This window comes from Triticum urartu, chromosome 2 (assembly GCF_003073215.2).
Source record: "Triticum urartu cultivar G1812 chromosome 2, Tu2.1, whole genome shotgun sequence".
Classification (NCBI taxonomy): Eukaryota; Viridiplantae; Streptophyta; class Magnoliopsida; order Poales; family Poaceae; genus Triticum; species Triticum urartu.
In genome coordinates, this window is record NC_053023.1 from 5,629,513 (window position 1) to 5,643,664 (window position 14,152).

The 14,152-nt window shown below is 44.4% G+C and overlaps 3 protein-coding genes and 1 pseudogene across 3 annotated transcripts; all 4 read right to left on the reverse strand.

Moving 5' to 3' along the window:
* Positions 1 to 326: 326 nt before the first annotated feature.
* LOC125534995 (putative disease resistance protein RGA3) lies at positions 327 to 3,808 on the reverse strand. The gene has a single exon (XM_048698055.1). The coding sequence runs from the start codon at positions 2,647 to 2,649 to the stop codon at positions 1,129 to 1,131; it is 1,521 nt and encodes a 506-aa protein (XP_048554012.1). The 5' UTR covers positions 2,650 to 3,808; the 3' UTR covers positions 327 to 1,128.
* Positions 3,809 to 4,721: 913 nt separating this feature from the next.
* On the reverse strand, positions 4,722 to 6,867 carry LOC125534996 (putative disease resistance RPP13-like protein 1). The gene has a single exon (XM_048698056.1). The coding sequence runs from the start codon at positions 6,740 to 6,742 to the stop codon at positions 5,213 to 5,215; it is 1,530 nt and encodes a 509-aa protein (XP_048554013.1). The 5' UTR covers positions 6,743 to 6,867; the 3' UTR covers positions 4,722 to 5,212.
* An 809-nt stretch (positions 6,868 to 7,676) lies between these two features.
* LOC125534997 lies at positions 7,677 to 10,324 on the reverse strand (annotated as a pseudogene).
* Positions 10,325 to 11,383: 1,059 nt separating this feature from the next.
* On the reverse strand, positions 11,384 to 12,295 carry LOC125534999. The gene has a single exon (XM_048698057.1). The coding sequence runs from the start codon at positions 12,223 to 12,225 to the stop codon at positions 11,689 to 11,691; it is 537 nt and encodes a 178-aa protein (XP_048554014.1). The 5' UTR covers positions 12,226 to 12,295; the 3' UTR covers positions 11,384 to 11,688.
* Between the last annotated feature and the right edge of the window lie 1,857 nt (positions 12,296 to 14,152).

Here is a 14,152-nt window from a genome sequence, read left to right on the forward strand (position 1 = left end):
TCAAGGTCCACCTAAAGCCCAGCCCAAAGGAAGGGGAAAAGGTCCAACTTCCTGCTGACTCTGGCTGGTACCAACTCATTTTATTGCTCACCGCCGGCGACAAATCCCGCGCGGCGCCGGCGGCCGGCTCGCACGCCCTCCAACCCATGGCGCACGACCTCCTCAGCTAGCACTTGTGCGTTTGCACGGCCGGCCCTCCTCGATGCCAGCATAACCCACTTCGGCGGACCCGGCATTCCCGCCGCTGACTGGCTGCCGACATCGCCGCCGCTGACTGGCCGCTGACTGGCTCCCGCCCCCGCCCACCAACACCCCCACACTGCTTCTCCAATAGCCAATCTGAGTATTCCCTGCAGTTCTCATTGCTGAACCCTTGGGAGTTCTTTCAGTAACAATCCATGGGGATTCTTTCAGTCCTGTGTTCAATATTCAGATAAATTTCAAGTACTTGCCCAATATTTAGACAACTTGTTTTTGACTCTAAACTTGACTCTGAAAGCACAATGTACTACTACTACATGCCTGGTGTCTACAAATGTTCTTTCTCGTGATATTTTGTTACCCAAAATATTGTTTTGTCCGAGTCAAAAGATACAAAATGCAGCTCAGTTCATTGGATGATATACAAGAAACCAACAACTTAGTTTTATCTTTATCATTACCTTCCCACCGCCCTGAGCTGCAGGTAGCGCTAATACTCCCATCCCATTCCAGATTAACTTTCTGATCTTTTCACCCAGCAAGAAAAGAATCTGTCGCAGAAAATGCGTGTGACAGAGGAGTTGAAACTTGTTGGCTTTCGCCCAAGAATCAACCTCACTCACACATCAGAAACAGAGCAAATTTGGGGCAATTTTTTCTCTACCCTTTTCTTCAAGTCCAAGGATTATCACAAGGCTTAGTTTTATGGAGTACCCACATGATACGTAGAGACTAATAAGTGCTCAACTTTATAAATACGACTTGTCTTGGATTCTAATTCAACCGGCAATGCGAACATTGCCTTGACCCAAACACAAGCATCCAAACGCTACAAGAAATATATTAAGTTATTAACTAATTTGGCAGGACTCCTAGATGCAGCGTAATAATACTTCCTATGATGTGAGCCACAGACAACATGGTTATTCAAATCAAATGTTCTTCCTCCTGATGCGCACGCTTCTTCCTTCCCACAGTAAGTTGTGGTTCTTGCATCTTACAGCTTACCATGTAGTTGTAGTAGGGAGGTATGCGAGACCTCCATCCAAGGGCCTCAAATTGCCCACGTGGTAGTGTACCACCATGTCCTAAGATGATGTCCTGCACACTGATCTTCGGGACTTCCTCACTGGAACCTAACTGACAAGTGTTGCAAACCAAGAAATATTTGCTGCTGCTCGCCAATCTCCAACCATACACCGGTGCATCTTCCCGCATACGAAGGTATGGGTGCTGGCCAAACATAAGGAGATGTGTCTGTTTAAATGCTCTCACACAATCAAGAATTGTGCTCCAGAATTGAGCATTGAAGTTATCTCGCAGCATCCCAGCAATGATATGCGCGCTTGCGAAACACTGTTTGTGTTCCAAAGCGATCTCCATGGCCATCGATGCCAGTTTTGGCTCTTCATCAGGGCTTCTGCTTCCGAATGCAAGCGACTTGAAATAATGCCAATAAGCTTCCTGAGAGAGATAGTCCAGTCGAAGTGCTTCTGTTGTTCCCAGATTCACTACTCTATCCGAGCGACTGGTGATTATGATTTTGCAGCCACTGCAAGGTGTGATGAAGGTTGCGGAAGATTTCAGGCTTCTCAGTGTTTCCTCGCTAATGCCCTCGGCTATTTCAACAATAATCAGCAACCTGTTTTGAGAAGCAAAATTCTCATGTCTGACTAGACTATTCATAATGTTCCCTTTCAGGTCGACCACTCCTTCATCCTTGAGACTGCCTTCTGGAAAGAACATGATCATGGAGAAGCCATCACGCACACTCTCATCCCTACAGATGTACTCAACAAGGGTGCTCTTCCCTACTCTTCTTGGACCAATGATCGGAAGTACAGCCAAGTCTGAAGTAGCACTGGGACAAAGCAAGAAATTCAGGACCCGCTCCCGTTCCGTTTGGCGACCAAACATGCAATTGTCCAATACCAAATATGTGCCATAAGGTTGGCGGTGTATCCGGGGATATGACTCCAAGAAGAAAATAAACTCCTTCATGCCAGACACGGTCTCTTCAAGGGTATCAACCATCCGTTGCAGCTCTTCCCTCATGTTGCTGTTTGTGCCAAACAACAGCGCTTCTCTGTTGCTGCTGCCACTGCCGGCGCGAGAGAAACAGAGCCGTTTGGCTGGACTATATTTACAGAGCGCAGATGATGAGGGGCTTACCTCCTCGTCGAGGGCCGCTTGGAATCTCGAGGCATCAAGAACATAGCGGCCTCTGTACATTCCTTGCCTCAACATCTTGAGCTGACGGAGCATCCCCTGGTTGGTGATGTCCCGCGCTTCGGCCTCCTCGGCGATGATGTCGATTCTCAGTAGGACTCTCTGTAGCCTCTGTTGAATCTTGTTGAGGCCAGGCTGCTGCTGGAAGTATTTGCTGATCATGAACGATGCAGACCTACTGATGAAGTCACCTACGATTGCAGAGACGAGGATATCCATTGATTGCAAACCACCTTGACTCAGAGCTCAAGTGGTGCAATGGAAGAGGGATAAAATTAGCAGTGAGTGACACTAGCTACTTGGGAGTCAAGCCATGGGGGTGTTGCTCAATTTTGACTCAAGACCGAGCCACCAGGGTAGGTGTTGTGGATGGAAGATTTCAAGGTTAACCATGGCAAAGTAGTGTGAGTCACTGAGACTACTGCTGGATATTATATGCTGTGGTGGTGCCCTGGTAAATTTTTGAGCGAGTCTTGGGCTGCCATGTGAATTGAGTCTGACTTGACTCGTTGCAAAACTATGCCAAAACAACACTGCTTTTGTTTCCTTCCTTTACATTTATCTTATTTTATACCTCTGGGGCATCTGCATCTAGATGATAGATGATGCACACAAGCATAATTTATTACTCCCTCCGTTCCTAAATATTTGTCTTTCTAGAGATTTCAACAAGTGACCACATATGGAGCAAAATGAGTAAATCTACACTCTAAAATATGTCTATATACATCCGTATGTGGTAGTCCATTTAAAATCTCTAAAAAGACAAATATTTAGGAACGGAGGGAGTACAAGTCAAGATGTCACATCAGAACTAACTAACTGGTGCCCTTTTTCCTTGTAGAAATTTCTTCTTGACAGGTTATACAAGTTGGACTTAATTTGGGTAGACTGTTCTACAAAGAGTGCTGGTTTAGTCAAAAACCATAAATGAGACATGAGAAAAACCATACCGTTTATTGACCGGAGGGTTGAATTTTGATAAAAGACTCAGAAATGGGTGGCAAGACAGTCTACAAGGGATTTTGGCCTTTGGCTCCAGGAATAGTTGAATTTGCTTTGGTTTCTACTGTTCAGTGAGAGAAATATCGTCAGATACCAGTTCTCCTTTTACCGCTGATAGTAGTATATTTTTTTTGCCAGGACACTTATACTGTAGTTAGCAGTAACTTGGTAACTAAACCGAGTTAACGACAACAGCAGCAAACTCAGAGGTCCGTTAACCCCATCCATTCTTTCTTTCCGTTAACTGAATCTGCACCTGCACCTTCAGTTTCAGGTGTTGATATATTCAGATTAGGGACAATTCCATTTCTCCCCCTAACTTGAGCCACCACCTGGCATTTGCCCCTAATTTTCAGGTATGCTAAAAAATACCCCTCTTCCGTCAATTCACCTTATAGAAATGCCATTGCCGTCCGGTCAAAGGGCTTTGACCATCTGGTGAATAGTAACATGGTGAACAGTAAATTCGAAAAAAATAGCAAAAATATCAAAAAAATCTGAAATTTTGTGGGATCGAAGATACTCAAGGGCGCAAGGTGCATGCAAATTTTCCTGCTATTTGGACATTCCAGGAACTCGTGGCAAAGGAAAAAAATATAAATCTATACGCTATGAACAGTAAATTCAAAAACAATAGCAAGAAAATTTAAAAAAATATGAATTTGTTTGGCATCAAAGAGGCTTGGGTGCGCAAGGTGCTTGCAAATTTTTGTGATCAAATGACATGCGAGGTGCTCTAGCAAAAAAAAAAACAGTGCATTTTTTTCAAAGTTTTTTTCTGTGCCAGATTTTGTTTTTTTCTCCACGAGCTCCTACAATGTCGAAACACAACAAAAATTTGCACGCACCCCAGCCTCTTTGATGCCAAAAAATTTCATATTTTTTTGAATTTTCTAGCTATGTTTTTTGAATTTACTGTTCACAGCGTACATTTTAAAGTTTTTCCTTTGACACGAGCTGCTGGAATGTCCAAACTACGCGAAAATTTGCAAGCACCTTGATCCCTTGAGTATCTTCGATCCCACAAAATTTCAGATTTTTTTGATTTTTTTTTCGAATTTACTGTTCACCATGTTACTATTCACCAGACGGTCAAAGCCCTTTGACCGGACGGTAACGACACAGAAGGGCATTTCTGTAAGGTGACTTGACGGAGGAGGGGTATTTTTGAGCATAACTGAAAATTAGGGGCAAACACCAGGTGGTGGCTCAAGTTAGGGGGAGAAATGGAATTGTCCCTTCAGATTAGCGGGAGCTGCACCACCTGGCCTCCAGGTAATGCCACTACTCCTGATCCAGCTCATCTTTCTGATCTTTAAATCCAGCAAGAAAGGAATCTGTCACAAAAAAATAAATGTGACAGAGGAATTGAAACATATTGGCCTTTTGCCCAAGGATCAAACACACGCGTACATGGGAAACAGAGCAAATTTGATGCACTTTTCCTTACTCTTTTCTTCATGCCCAAAGATCAATACATGTGTGATAGCAAGGCTTAAGTTTATAGGTTATACATAGTATCTTGATCACTAGGATACAGACTCAAGCACTCAACTTTATAAATACATTTTGTCTTGGACTCTGATTTAACCGGAATGCTAACACTGTATTGAATCTGAAAGTACAGACTTATGCTACGAGGATAGAAGTCCGGCATGCCTACATGTTAATAGACATATATGGTAACTAACTTGGCAAGACTCCTGAGTAATAATATTTCCTAATTCACAGGACAACATGGTAGTATACATGATATGAGTCACAGACAGTGTGCTATTCAAACAAAATGTTCTTCCTCTTGACGCACACGCTTCTTCCTTCCTACTGTAAGTTGTGGTGCTTGCATCTTACAGCTTACCCTGTAGTTGTAGTAGGGCGGTATGCGCGACTTCCATGCAAGAGCCTCAAATTCTCCACAGGGTAGTTTACCACCAGATCCTAAGACGATGTCCCTCAGATTGATCTTAGGGACATTCTCACTGGAATCTGACTGATGATAGTTGTGAATCAAGAAATATCTGCAGCTCTTCACCAATCTCCAACAATACACCGGTGCATCTTCCCGTAAACGAAGGTTTGGGTGCTGGCCAAACATATTGAGATTTGTCTGTCTACTTTCTCTTACACATTCAAGAACTGTGCACCAGAATCGAGCATTAAAGTTATGTCGCAATATCCCAGAAGCGATATGCGCGCTTGTGAAACCCTGTCGCAGTTCCAAAGCGATCTCCATGGCCATTGTTGCTAGTTTTGGCTGCTCATCAGGGTTTGTGCTTCTGAATACAAGTGACTTGAAAAAATGCCAGTAAGCTTCTGGAGGGAGAAAGTCCAGTCGAAGTGCTTCAGTTGTTCCCAGATTCACAATTCTATCTGATCGACTGGTTATTATAATTTTGCTCCCACCACACGGTGTCATGCCGGTTGTGGAGGATTTCAGCCTTCTCCATGTTCCTTCATTAATATCCTCAGCTATTTCAACAATAATCAGCAACCTGGTCTGAGAAGCAGAGTTTCGATATCTTACTAGACCATTAATATTGTTTCTTTTCAGGTCAACCACCCCTTCATCCCTGAGACTACCTTGTGGAAAGAACAGGATCATCGAGAAGTGACTGCGCACACTCTCATCCCTACAGACATGTTCAACAAGGGTGCTCTTCCCTACTCTTATTGGACCAACAATCGGAAGTACAGCCAAGTCTGATGTAGCACCAGGACTAAGCAAGAAATTCAGAACCTGTTCCCGTTCCATTTGGCGACCAAACATGCAGTTGTCCAATAGCAAATACATACCATAAGGTTGGCGGAGGATCCGAGGATACAGCTCCATGAAGAAAAGAAACTCCTTCATACCAGCCACGGTGTCTTCAAGGGTATCAACCATCCGTTGCAGCTCGTCTTGTATGTTGTTGTTTGTGCCAAACAACAGTGCTTCTCTGTTGCTGCTGCTGCTGCCACTGCGGGTGCGAGAGAAACGAAGGCATTTGGTTGGACTGGATTTGGACAGTGCAGATGACGAGTGGCTCATCTCCTCCTCGCCGCGGGCGGCTTGGAATCGCAAGGCATCGAGAACATAGCGGCCTCTGTACATTCCTTGCCTCAACATCTTGAGCTGACGGAGCATCCCCTGGTTGGTGATGTGCCGTGCCTCGGCCTCCTCGACGAAGATATCGATTCTCAGTAGGACACTCCATAGCCTCTGTAGAATCTTATTGATGTCAGGCTGCTGCTGGAAGTATCTGCTAATCACGAACGATGCAGACCTGCTGATGAGGTCACCCACGATTGCAGAGACGAGGATATCCATTGATTGCGAACCACCTCGACTCAGAGCTCGAGTGGTGCAATGGAAGAGGGATAAAATTAGCAATGGGTGATACTAGCTACTTGGGCGTCAATCCATGGGGGGTTGCTCAATTTCGACTCAAGACTTGTTAAGGCTTGGTAAGCTTTTAAAGTTTTAAATGTTATATGTATATTTTGAAATAAATAATGGAGCACCAATCTAATGCAATAAGATGATCAGCTGCTATATATATGATGGTGGTGGCGCCCTGCTAATTTTTGAGCGAGTCTTAGGCTGCGCAATTGAGTCTGACTTGACTCGTTGCAAATCTATGCCAAAACAACACTACTCTGTTTCCTTCCTTTACTTTTATCTTATTTTATACCTCTGGGCATCTGCATCCAGACGATAGATGATGCACACAAGCATAATTTATTACAGGTCAAGATGTCACATCAGAACTAACTGGTGCCCATTTTCCTTGTAGGAATTTCTCCTTGACGTGTTATACAAGTTGGGCTTGATTTGGGCAGACTGTTCTACAAGGAGTGGTGGTGGAGTGAAAAACCATAAATGAGGCGCGGAAGAGAAAAACCATGCCGTTTGCTGACCGGGTGGGTTGAATTTTGACATAAGAGTGAGAAATGAATGGCAAGGCAGTCTAGAAGGGATTTTGGCCTTTGGCTCTAGGAATAGTTGAATTTGCTTTGGTTTCTACTGTTCAGTGAGAAATATCGGCAGATACCAGTTCTGCTTTTACTGCAGTTAGCAGTTTTTTTTTTTTTGCCAGAACACTCATACTGCAGTTAGCAGTAACTTTTGGTAACTAGACTGAGTTAACAACAACAGCAGCAAACTCAGAGGACCGTCAATCCCAGCCGTTCATTCTTTCCTGGCAGTGACGCGCACCGGCCGTTAACTGAATCTGCACCTTCAGTTTCAGGTGTCGATATATTTGGAGTGGCTGGAGCTGCACCACCTGGCCTCCTTAGGGCCGCCGGCGAGCGCTTCTACGGCCAGCCTACAAACTCACCGTCCCTTCCTTCCCAGGCTTCATTATGAACCCCGTATTCCCTCCGCCGTCCGCTGAGCTCCAGGTACTGCAGCTTTCCCCCATTCAAGCAACAATATGGCCAGGCCAGTTTAGATCCTGTGCTTGTCAGGTCCAGTCCAGTGCAAGAGCAAGAGCAAGGGTTCAGCTCAGGATCTGTGTCTCTTCACCAATCTCCAACAATACACCGGTCCAGTCTACTTAATGAAATCCAGCAAGAAAAGAATCTGCCACAAAAAATAAATGTGACAGAGGAATTGAAGCATGTTGGCTTTTGCCCAAGGATCAAACAGAGCAGATTTGGTGCACTTTTCCCTATTCTTTTCTTCATGTCCAAAGATCAATATATGTGTGATAGCAAGGCTTAGGTTTATAGATTACCCATAGTATCCAGATCACTAGGAGACGGACTCAATCATCCAACTTTATAAATACATTTTGTCTAGGACTCTGATTTAACCGGCGATGCAAACACTGTTTTGAATCTGAAAGTACTTGCCCAAACAACAGCATGATGTACTCGACTTGCAAACTTATGCTAGGAGGATAGAAGCCCTCCATGCCTACACGTTAATAGACATATATGTTACCTAACTTGCCAAGACTCCTAATTAAGGCAGAGTAATAATATTTCCTAATTCACAGGACAACACGGTAGCATACATGATATGAGTCACAGAAGTGTGCTACTCAAACAAAATGTTCTTCCTCTTGATGCACACGCTTCTTCCTTCCTACTGTAAGTTGTGGTGCTTGCATCTTACAGCTTACCATGTAGTTGTAGTAGGGCAGTAAGCGAGACCTCCATGCAAGAGCCTCAAATTCTCCACAGGGCAGTTTACCACCACATCCTAAGATGATGTCCCGCAGATTGATCTTGGGGACATTCTCATCGGAATATGACTGCTGATGGTTGCAAAACAAGAAATATCTGTGTATCTTCACTAATCTCCAACAATACACCGGTGCATCTTCCCGCAAAAGAAGGTAGGTGCTGGCCAAACATAATGTGATTTATCTGTTTACTTTCTCTTACACATTCAAGAACTGTGCGCCAGAATCGAGCATTGAAGTTATGTTGCAGTAACTCAGCAACGATACGCGCGCTTGTGAAACACTGTGTCTGTTCCAAAGCAATCTCCATAGCCATAGTTGCCAGTTTTGGATGCTCCCCGGGGTTTATGCTCCCGAATGCAATTGACTTGAAAAAATGCCAATAAGCTTCTTGAGAGAGATAATCCAGTCGAAGTGCTTCCGTTGTCCCCAGATTCACAATTCTATCTGACCGACTAGTGATTATGATTTTGCTCTCACCGCAAGGTGTCATGCAGGTTGCGGAAGATTTCAGCCTTCTCGATGTTTCCTCGTTAATATCCTTGTCTGTTTCAATAATAATCAGCAACCTATTTTGAGAAGCACAATTCTGATGTCTGAATTTAATATTGTTATCTCTCAGGTCGACCACCCCTTCATCCTTGAGACTGCTTTCTGGAAAGAAGAGGATCATCGAGAAGCGATCACGCACACTCCCATCCCTACAGACATTCTCAACAAGAGTGCTCTTCCCTACTCTTATTGGGCCAACGATTGGAAGTACAGCCAAATCTGGTGTAGCACCAGGACTAATCAAGAAATTCAGGATCCACTGCCGCTCCGTTTGGCGACCAAACATGCAATTGTCCAAGAACAAGTATGTGCCGCAAGGTTGGCGGATCATCCGAGGATATAACTCCAAGAAGAAAAGAATCGCCTTCATACCATCCATGGTGTCTTCAAGGGTATCAACCATCTGTTGCAGCTCTTCTCGTATGTTCCTATTTGTGCCAATTAGCAGTGCTTCTCTGTTGCCTCTGCTGCTGCCGGTGCGAGAGAAACAAAGCCGTTTGGCTGGACTGGATTTCCAAAGCGCAGCCGATGAGTGGCTCACCTCCTCCTCGTCAAGGGCGGCTCGGAATCTCAAGGCATCAAGAACATAGTGTCCTCTGTACATTTCTTGCCTCAACATCTTGAGCTGACATAGCATACCCTGATTGGTGATGTCCCTCCCCTGGGCCTCCTCGACAACAATGTCGATTCTCAATACAACACTCTGTAGCCTCTGGGCAATCTTGTTGATGTCAGGTTGCTGCTGGAAGTATTTGCTGATCAAAAAGGACATCGACCTGCCGACAAGGTCGCCTACGATTGCAGAGATGAGGATATCCATTGATTGGGTACTGCCGAACCTCCTCGACTCTGAGCTCGAGTGCTGCAATGGACAAGGGATAAAATTAGCAGTGAGTGGTACTAGTCATGGGGGTGTTGCTCAATTTCGACTAGAGACCCGGGCATGTGTTCTGGATGAAAGGTTAGAAGGTGGCTGACTATGTCAAGGTAGTGTGAGTCTTTGCCTGCCGTGTGAAATTGGGTTTTACTTAACGTGTTGTGTTGGAATTGCTACTTCCTTTTCTTTTATTTACTTGTAGGGTTAATTTTTTTGTGGAAATACTTATAGGGTTTATTTGGTACATGTCACTGCCAACTTCGTGCATTGAAAAATGCCACTGCAAAAAGTGAATCAAGAAAACTGCCATTGTAAGAAAAGGGTTAATTCGATATAGGCCACTGCCCCATTGGCATATTTTAAATTAGTTTATAAGTTGCATGTGGAGTGGTTTGGATAAGAGGATAGTTGGATGTTGATCCTGGCTTTTAGAAATGTGTCTGAGATATTTAAGTTTCTTTTTGCCAACCAACTCACTCGAGTGCACATTTTTCTTTGGTTTTGGAGGTGTTGTGGCCATTACTTTTTCTAGCATGAAAGAGTACCTTTTTATTACATGAAAAAAAAGAAAATAGAGTTATACATCGATAGATGATGCACACAAGCATAATTTATTACATGTCTTTTCAAAAATAATATTAATTTATCACATGTCATGGTGTCACATCAGAACTAACTGGTACCCCCTTTTTCCTTTGAAGAATCTCTCTTTGACGTGCTATATTAATTTGTGTGGACTGTTCTACGAGGAGTGGTGGTTTAGTCAAAGAGCAGCAGTGACACACGGACGGGGTAGAAAAACCCTGCCGTTTCTTGACCGGCCTAGAGGGTTGGATTTTGGCCCATCGATCCCAGCCATTCATTTCTGCTTTGCTAGCTAGCACAGTGACCCGCACCGTCCGATTGACTGAATCTGTACCTTCAGTTTCAGGTGTTGATGTATTCAGAGTAGCCGGAGCTTGTTAGCTGTTCCAAACCTAACTGAATTCAGTTTCAGTTTCGGTTCCTAGTAGTTTCAGTTTTTGTTCCAGGTTTAGTTCTGAATACTCCAGTGCATAGTGTTGATCAAGTAGCATATTTGGAGAGAGAAAGTTTATCAGATTATCATATTTCATTTCACAAAGATGTCTGAACTACCACAGTCACCAATGACATTCAGCTTCTCCAAAAACTTGCAGACAGTATGGTGGGCCAACCTCGACCCAGCAAGAAAATAATCTGTCAGAGGGATTGAAACTTATTTTCTTTCACCAAGGATCAAACACACGCACACTTGAGAAACAGAGCAAATTTAGGGCACTTTTCTCATCATGATCAAGGGCTATTTTAAGGCTTAGATTTATTTAGTACCCTCACAGGTCAATAGGATACATACAGACTCAGATACTCAAATTTATAAATGCAACATGTTTGGACTCTATTTTATCAGACATGCAAACATCGCCTCGACTCTGAATGTACTTACCTGAACACAAGCATAACATACTCGACATGCAAACACTTGTACTACTAGGATACAGCGACTCCATGCCTAGAGCCTGCACACTAACAGACATATGTGTTTAAACTTGGCAAGACTTCTAAAGCCAGTGTAATAACATTTCCCAATTTGCAGGAAAAGGCAGTAACATACATGACGTGTGTGGCAGACTTTCAAATAAAATGTTGTTCCTCTTGATGCACGCGCCTCTTCCTTCCCACTGTAAGTTGTGGTGCTTGCATCTTACAGCTTACCATGTAGTTGTAGTAGGGCGGTATGCTAGACCTCCATGAAAGAGCCTCAAATTCTCCATAGGGTAGTGTACCACCACGTCCTAGGAGAATGTCCTGCACACTGATCTTTGGAACACTCTCGGTGGAATCTGACTGATGATAGTTGCAAATCAAGAAATATCTGCGGCTCTTCTCCAAGGTCCAATAGTACACCGGTTCATCTACCCGCAAACGAAAGTATGGGTGCTGGTCAAACAAAAGGAGATTTGTCCGTTTATATGCTCTTACACATTCAAGAATTGTGCGCCAAAATCGAGCATTGATGTTAGCTCGCAGTATCCCAGCAACGATATGTGCGCTTGTGAAATCCTGTCTCTGTTCCAAAGCAATCTCCATGGCCATTGTTGCCAGTTTTGGCTGTTCATCAGGGTTTGTGCTTCCGAATGCAAGCGACTTGAAAAAATGCCAGTAAGGCATCGAGAACGTAGTGGCCTCTGTACATTCCTTGCCGCAACATCTTGAGCTGACGGAGCATCCCCTGGTTGGTGATGTGCCGTGCCTCGGCCTCCTCGACGATGATGTCGATTCTCAGTAGGACACTCTGTAGCCTCTGGAGAATCTTGCCGATGCCAGGCTGCTGCTGGAAGTATTTGCTGATCACAAATGACGCTGACCTACTGACGAGGTCACCTAGTATTGCAGAGACGAGGATATCCATTGATTGCGAACCTCCTCGTCTCAGAGCTTGAGCGGTGCAATGGACGAGGGATAAAATTAGCAATGAGTACTGGATGGAATATTATCAATGAGGAATATCTATGTGGGCGTCAAGTAATGGGCGTGTTCTGTATGAGATATTAGAAGTGAGGCAGTGGGGCTAGCGCTGGATGGATCAGCATGCAATACATATATGATGTGATGTGGTGGTGCCTTACCAATTTCTGAGTGGGTCTTTGCCTGCCTTGTGGAATTGAGTCTGACTTGTCGAATTTCTCCTTTGAATATAGTTATAACTTGGACTTAATTTCAGTAGACTGTTCTACAAGGAGTGGTGGTTTGTAAAAAACCGTGGCCTAGTCAAAAACTACCAGTGAGACAAGGAGTGCTTTTCGCTGAATGGAGGGTTGAATTTTGACAAAAGAGTGAAAAGTGAATGGCAAGGCAGTCTAGAAGGCTTTTTGGTGTTTGGATCCAGGAATAATTGAATTTTTTGTGCTTTCTATGTACAATGTCGGAAAGCACCCGTGTTTCTTCAGAAGAGAGATGTGACCGAAATATTGCCGATACCAGTTCTTTTTTTTTTTTTACCACGGCTAGCGGTATTTTTGTGTCACTCATACCACACTTAGCAGTAACTTGGTTATTAAACTGAATTAACAACGAGAGAAGCCATTCATTCTTGCTTTGCTAGCAGTGACGCGCACCATCCGTTAACTGAATCTCTACCTTCAGTTTCAGGTCTCGATGTATTCAGAGTAGTTGGAGCTCATCCTTCGCAGACCTCCGCGCTTACTGCTGCCAGCATGGCCTCCCCCAGGAGCCACCGGCTGGCCACTGGCCTTGCTGTCGTCCCCTGAGTTCCAGGTACTGCAGCTTTGTTCTCCCCATTCAAGCAACAGTGTGGTCAGGCCGTGGTCGATGTCAAGTTGGGGATGGCCGGTGTCGAGGTAGTCGCCGTGGAGCCGCGGGTGCAAGGCGCCGTGTTAGTCATTGGTGCAGTGGTGCACTGGGAAGAAGACGGCGTTGACGAGGCGACGCGCCGGGTTTGCCAAGCCTGGGGACACCTCGCCGCCCCTTTGCTCCAGGTACGGCAGCTCCCCCTGCCTCCCACGACACATTCAAACAGCATGGGGTCCAGTTCTTCCCGTTCTTTCAGGAACAGCCATTGGGTTCTTTCACTGACAGTTGCATTCTGCTGGTAGCTCTGTATGTTGTTCACTGCTGTGTTCAATATATTCAGGCAAAACTTGAAGTGTACCAGCAGCATTTACAATTGTTCTAAAAGTTTCTGACAAACTCGCGCGCCTTCTCCACCAGTTCTTAACTTCTGATCAATGCACACTCATTATATCCACACATAATTCGTTATGTTGTTCTAGTAATTTCTGATAAGATCACAGTTCGCGACCAGTTTCTACATGGCCACACATTTCTCACAAACTTCTTGGTGATTAGTTAGGTGCAAAGAGGATTGCAACTGTTTGTACAGTTCGTCCAGGGGATATAGCCAATTTGGAATTATCAGGATACAATATTAGCATTGCAGAATCCTCTGAGGAGGTCCACAGGTAACTGCGACTTGGAGATTTTTGATATTTTTAGACTGTCTATAAGTTTCATTGAGCATTAGAGAAGTTGGTATGTAGTTTGCTTATACCCCATTTATGGCCTTTGTCTGTTGCTA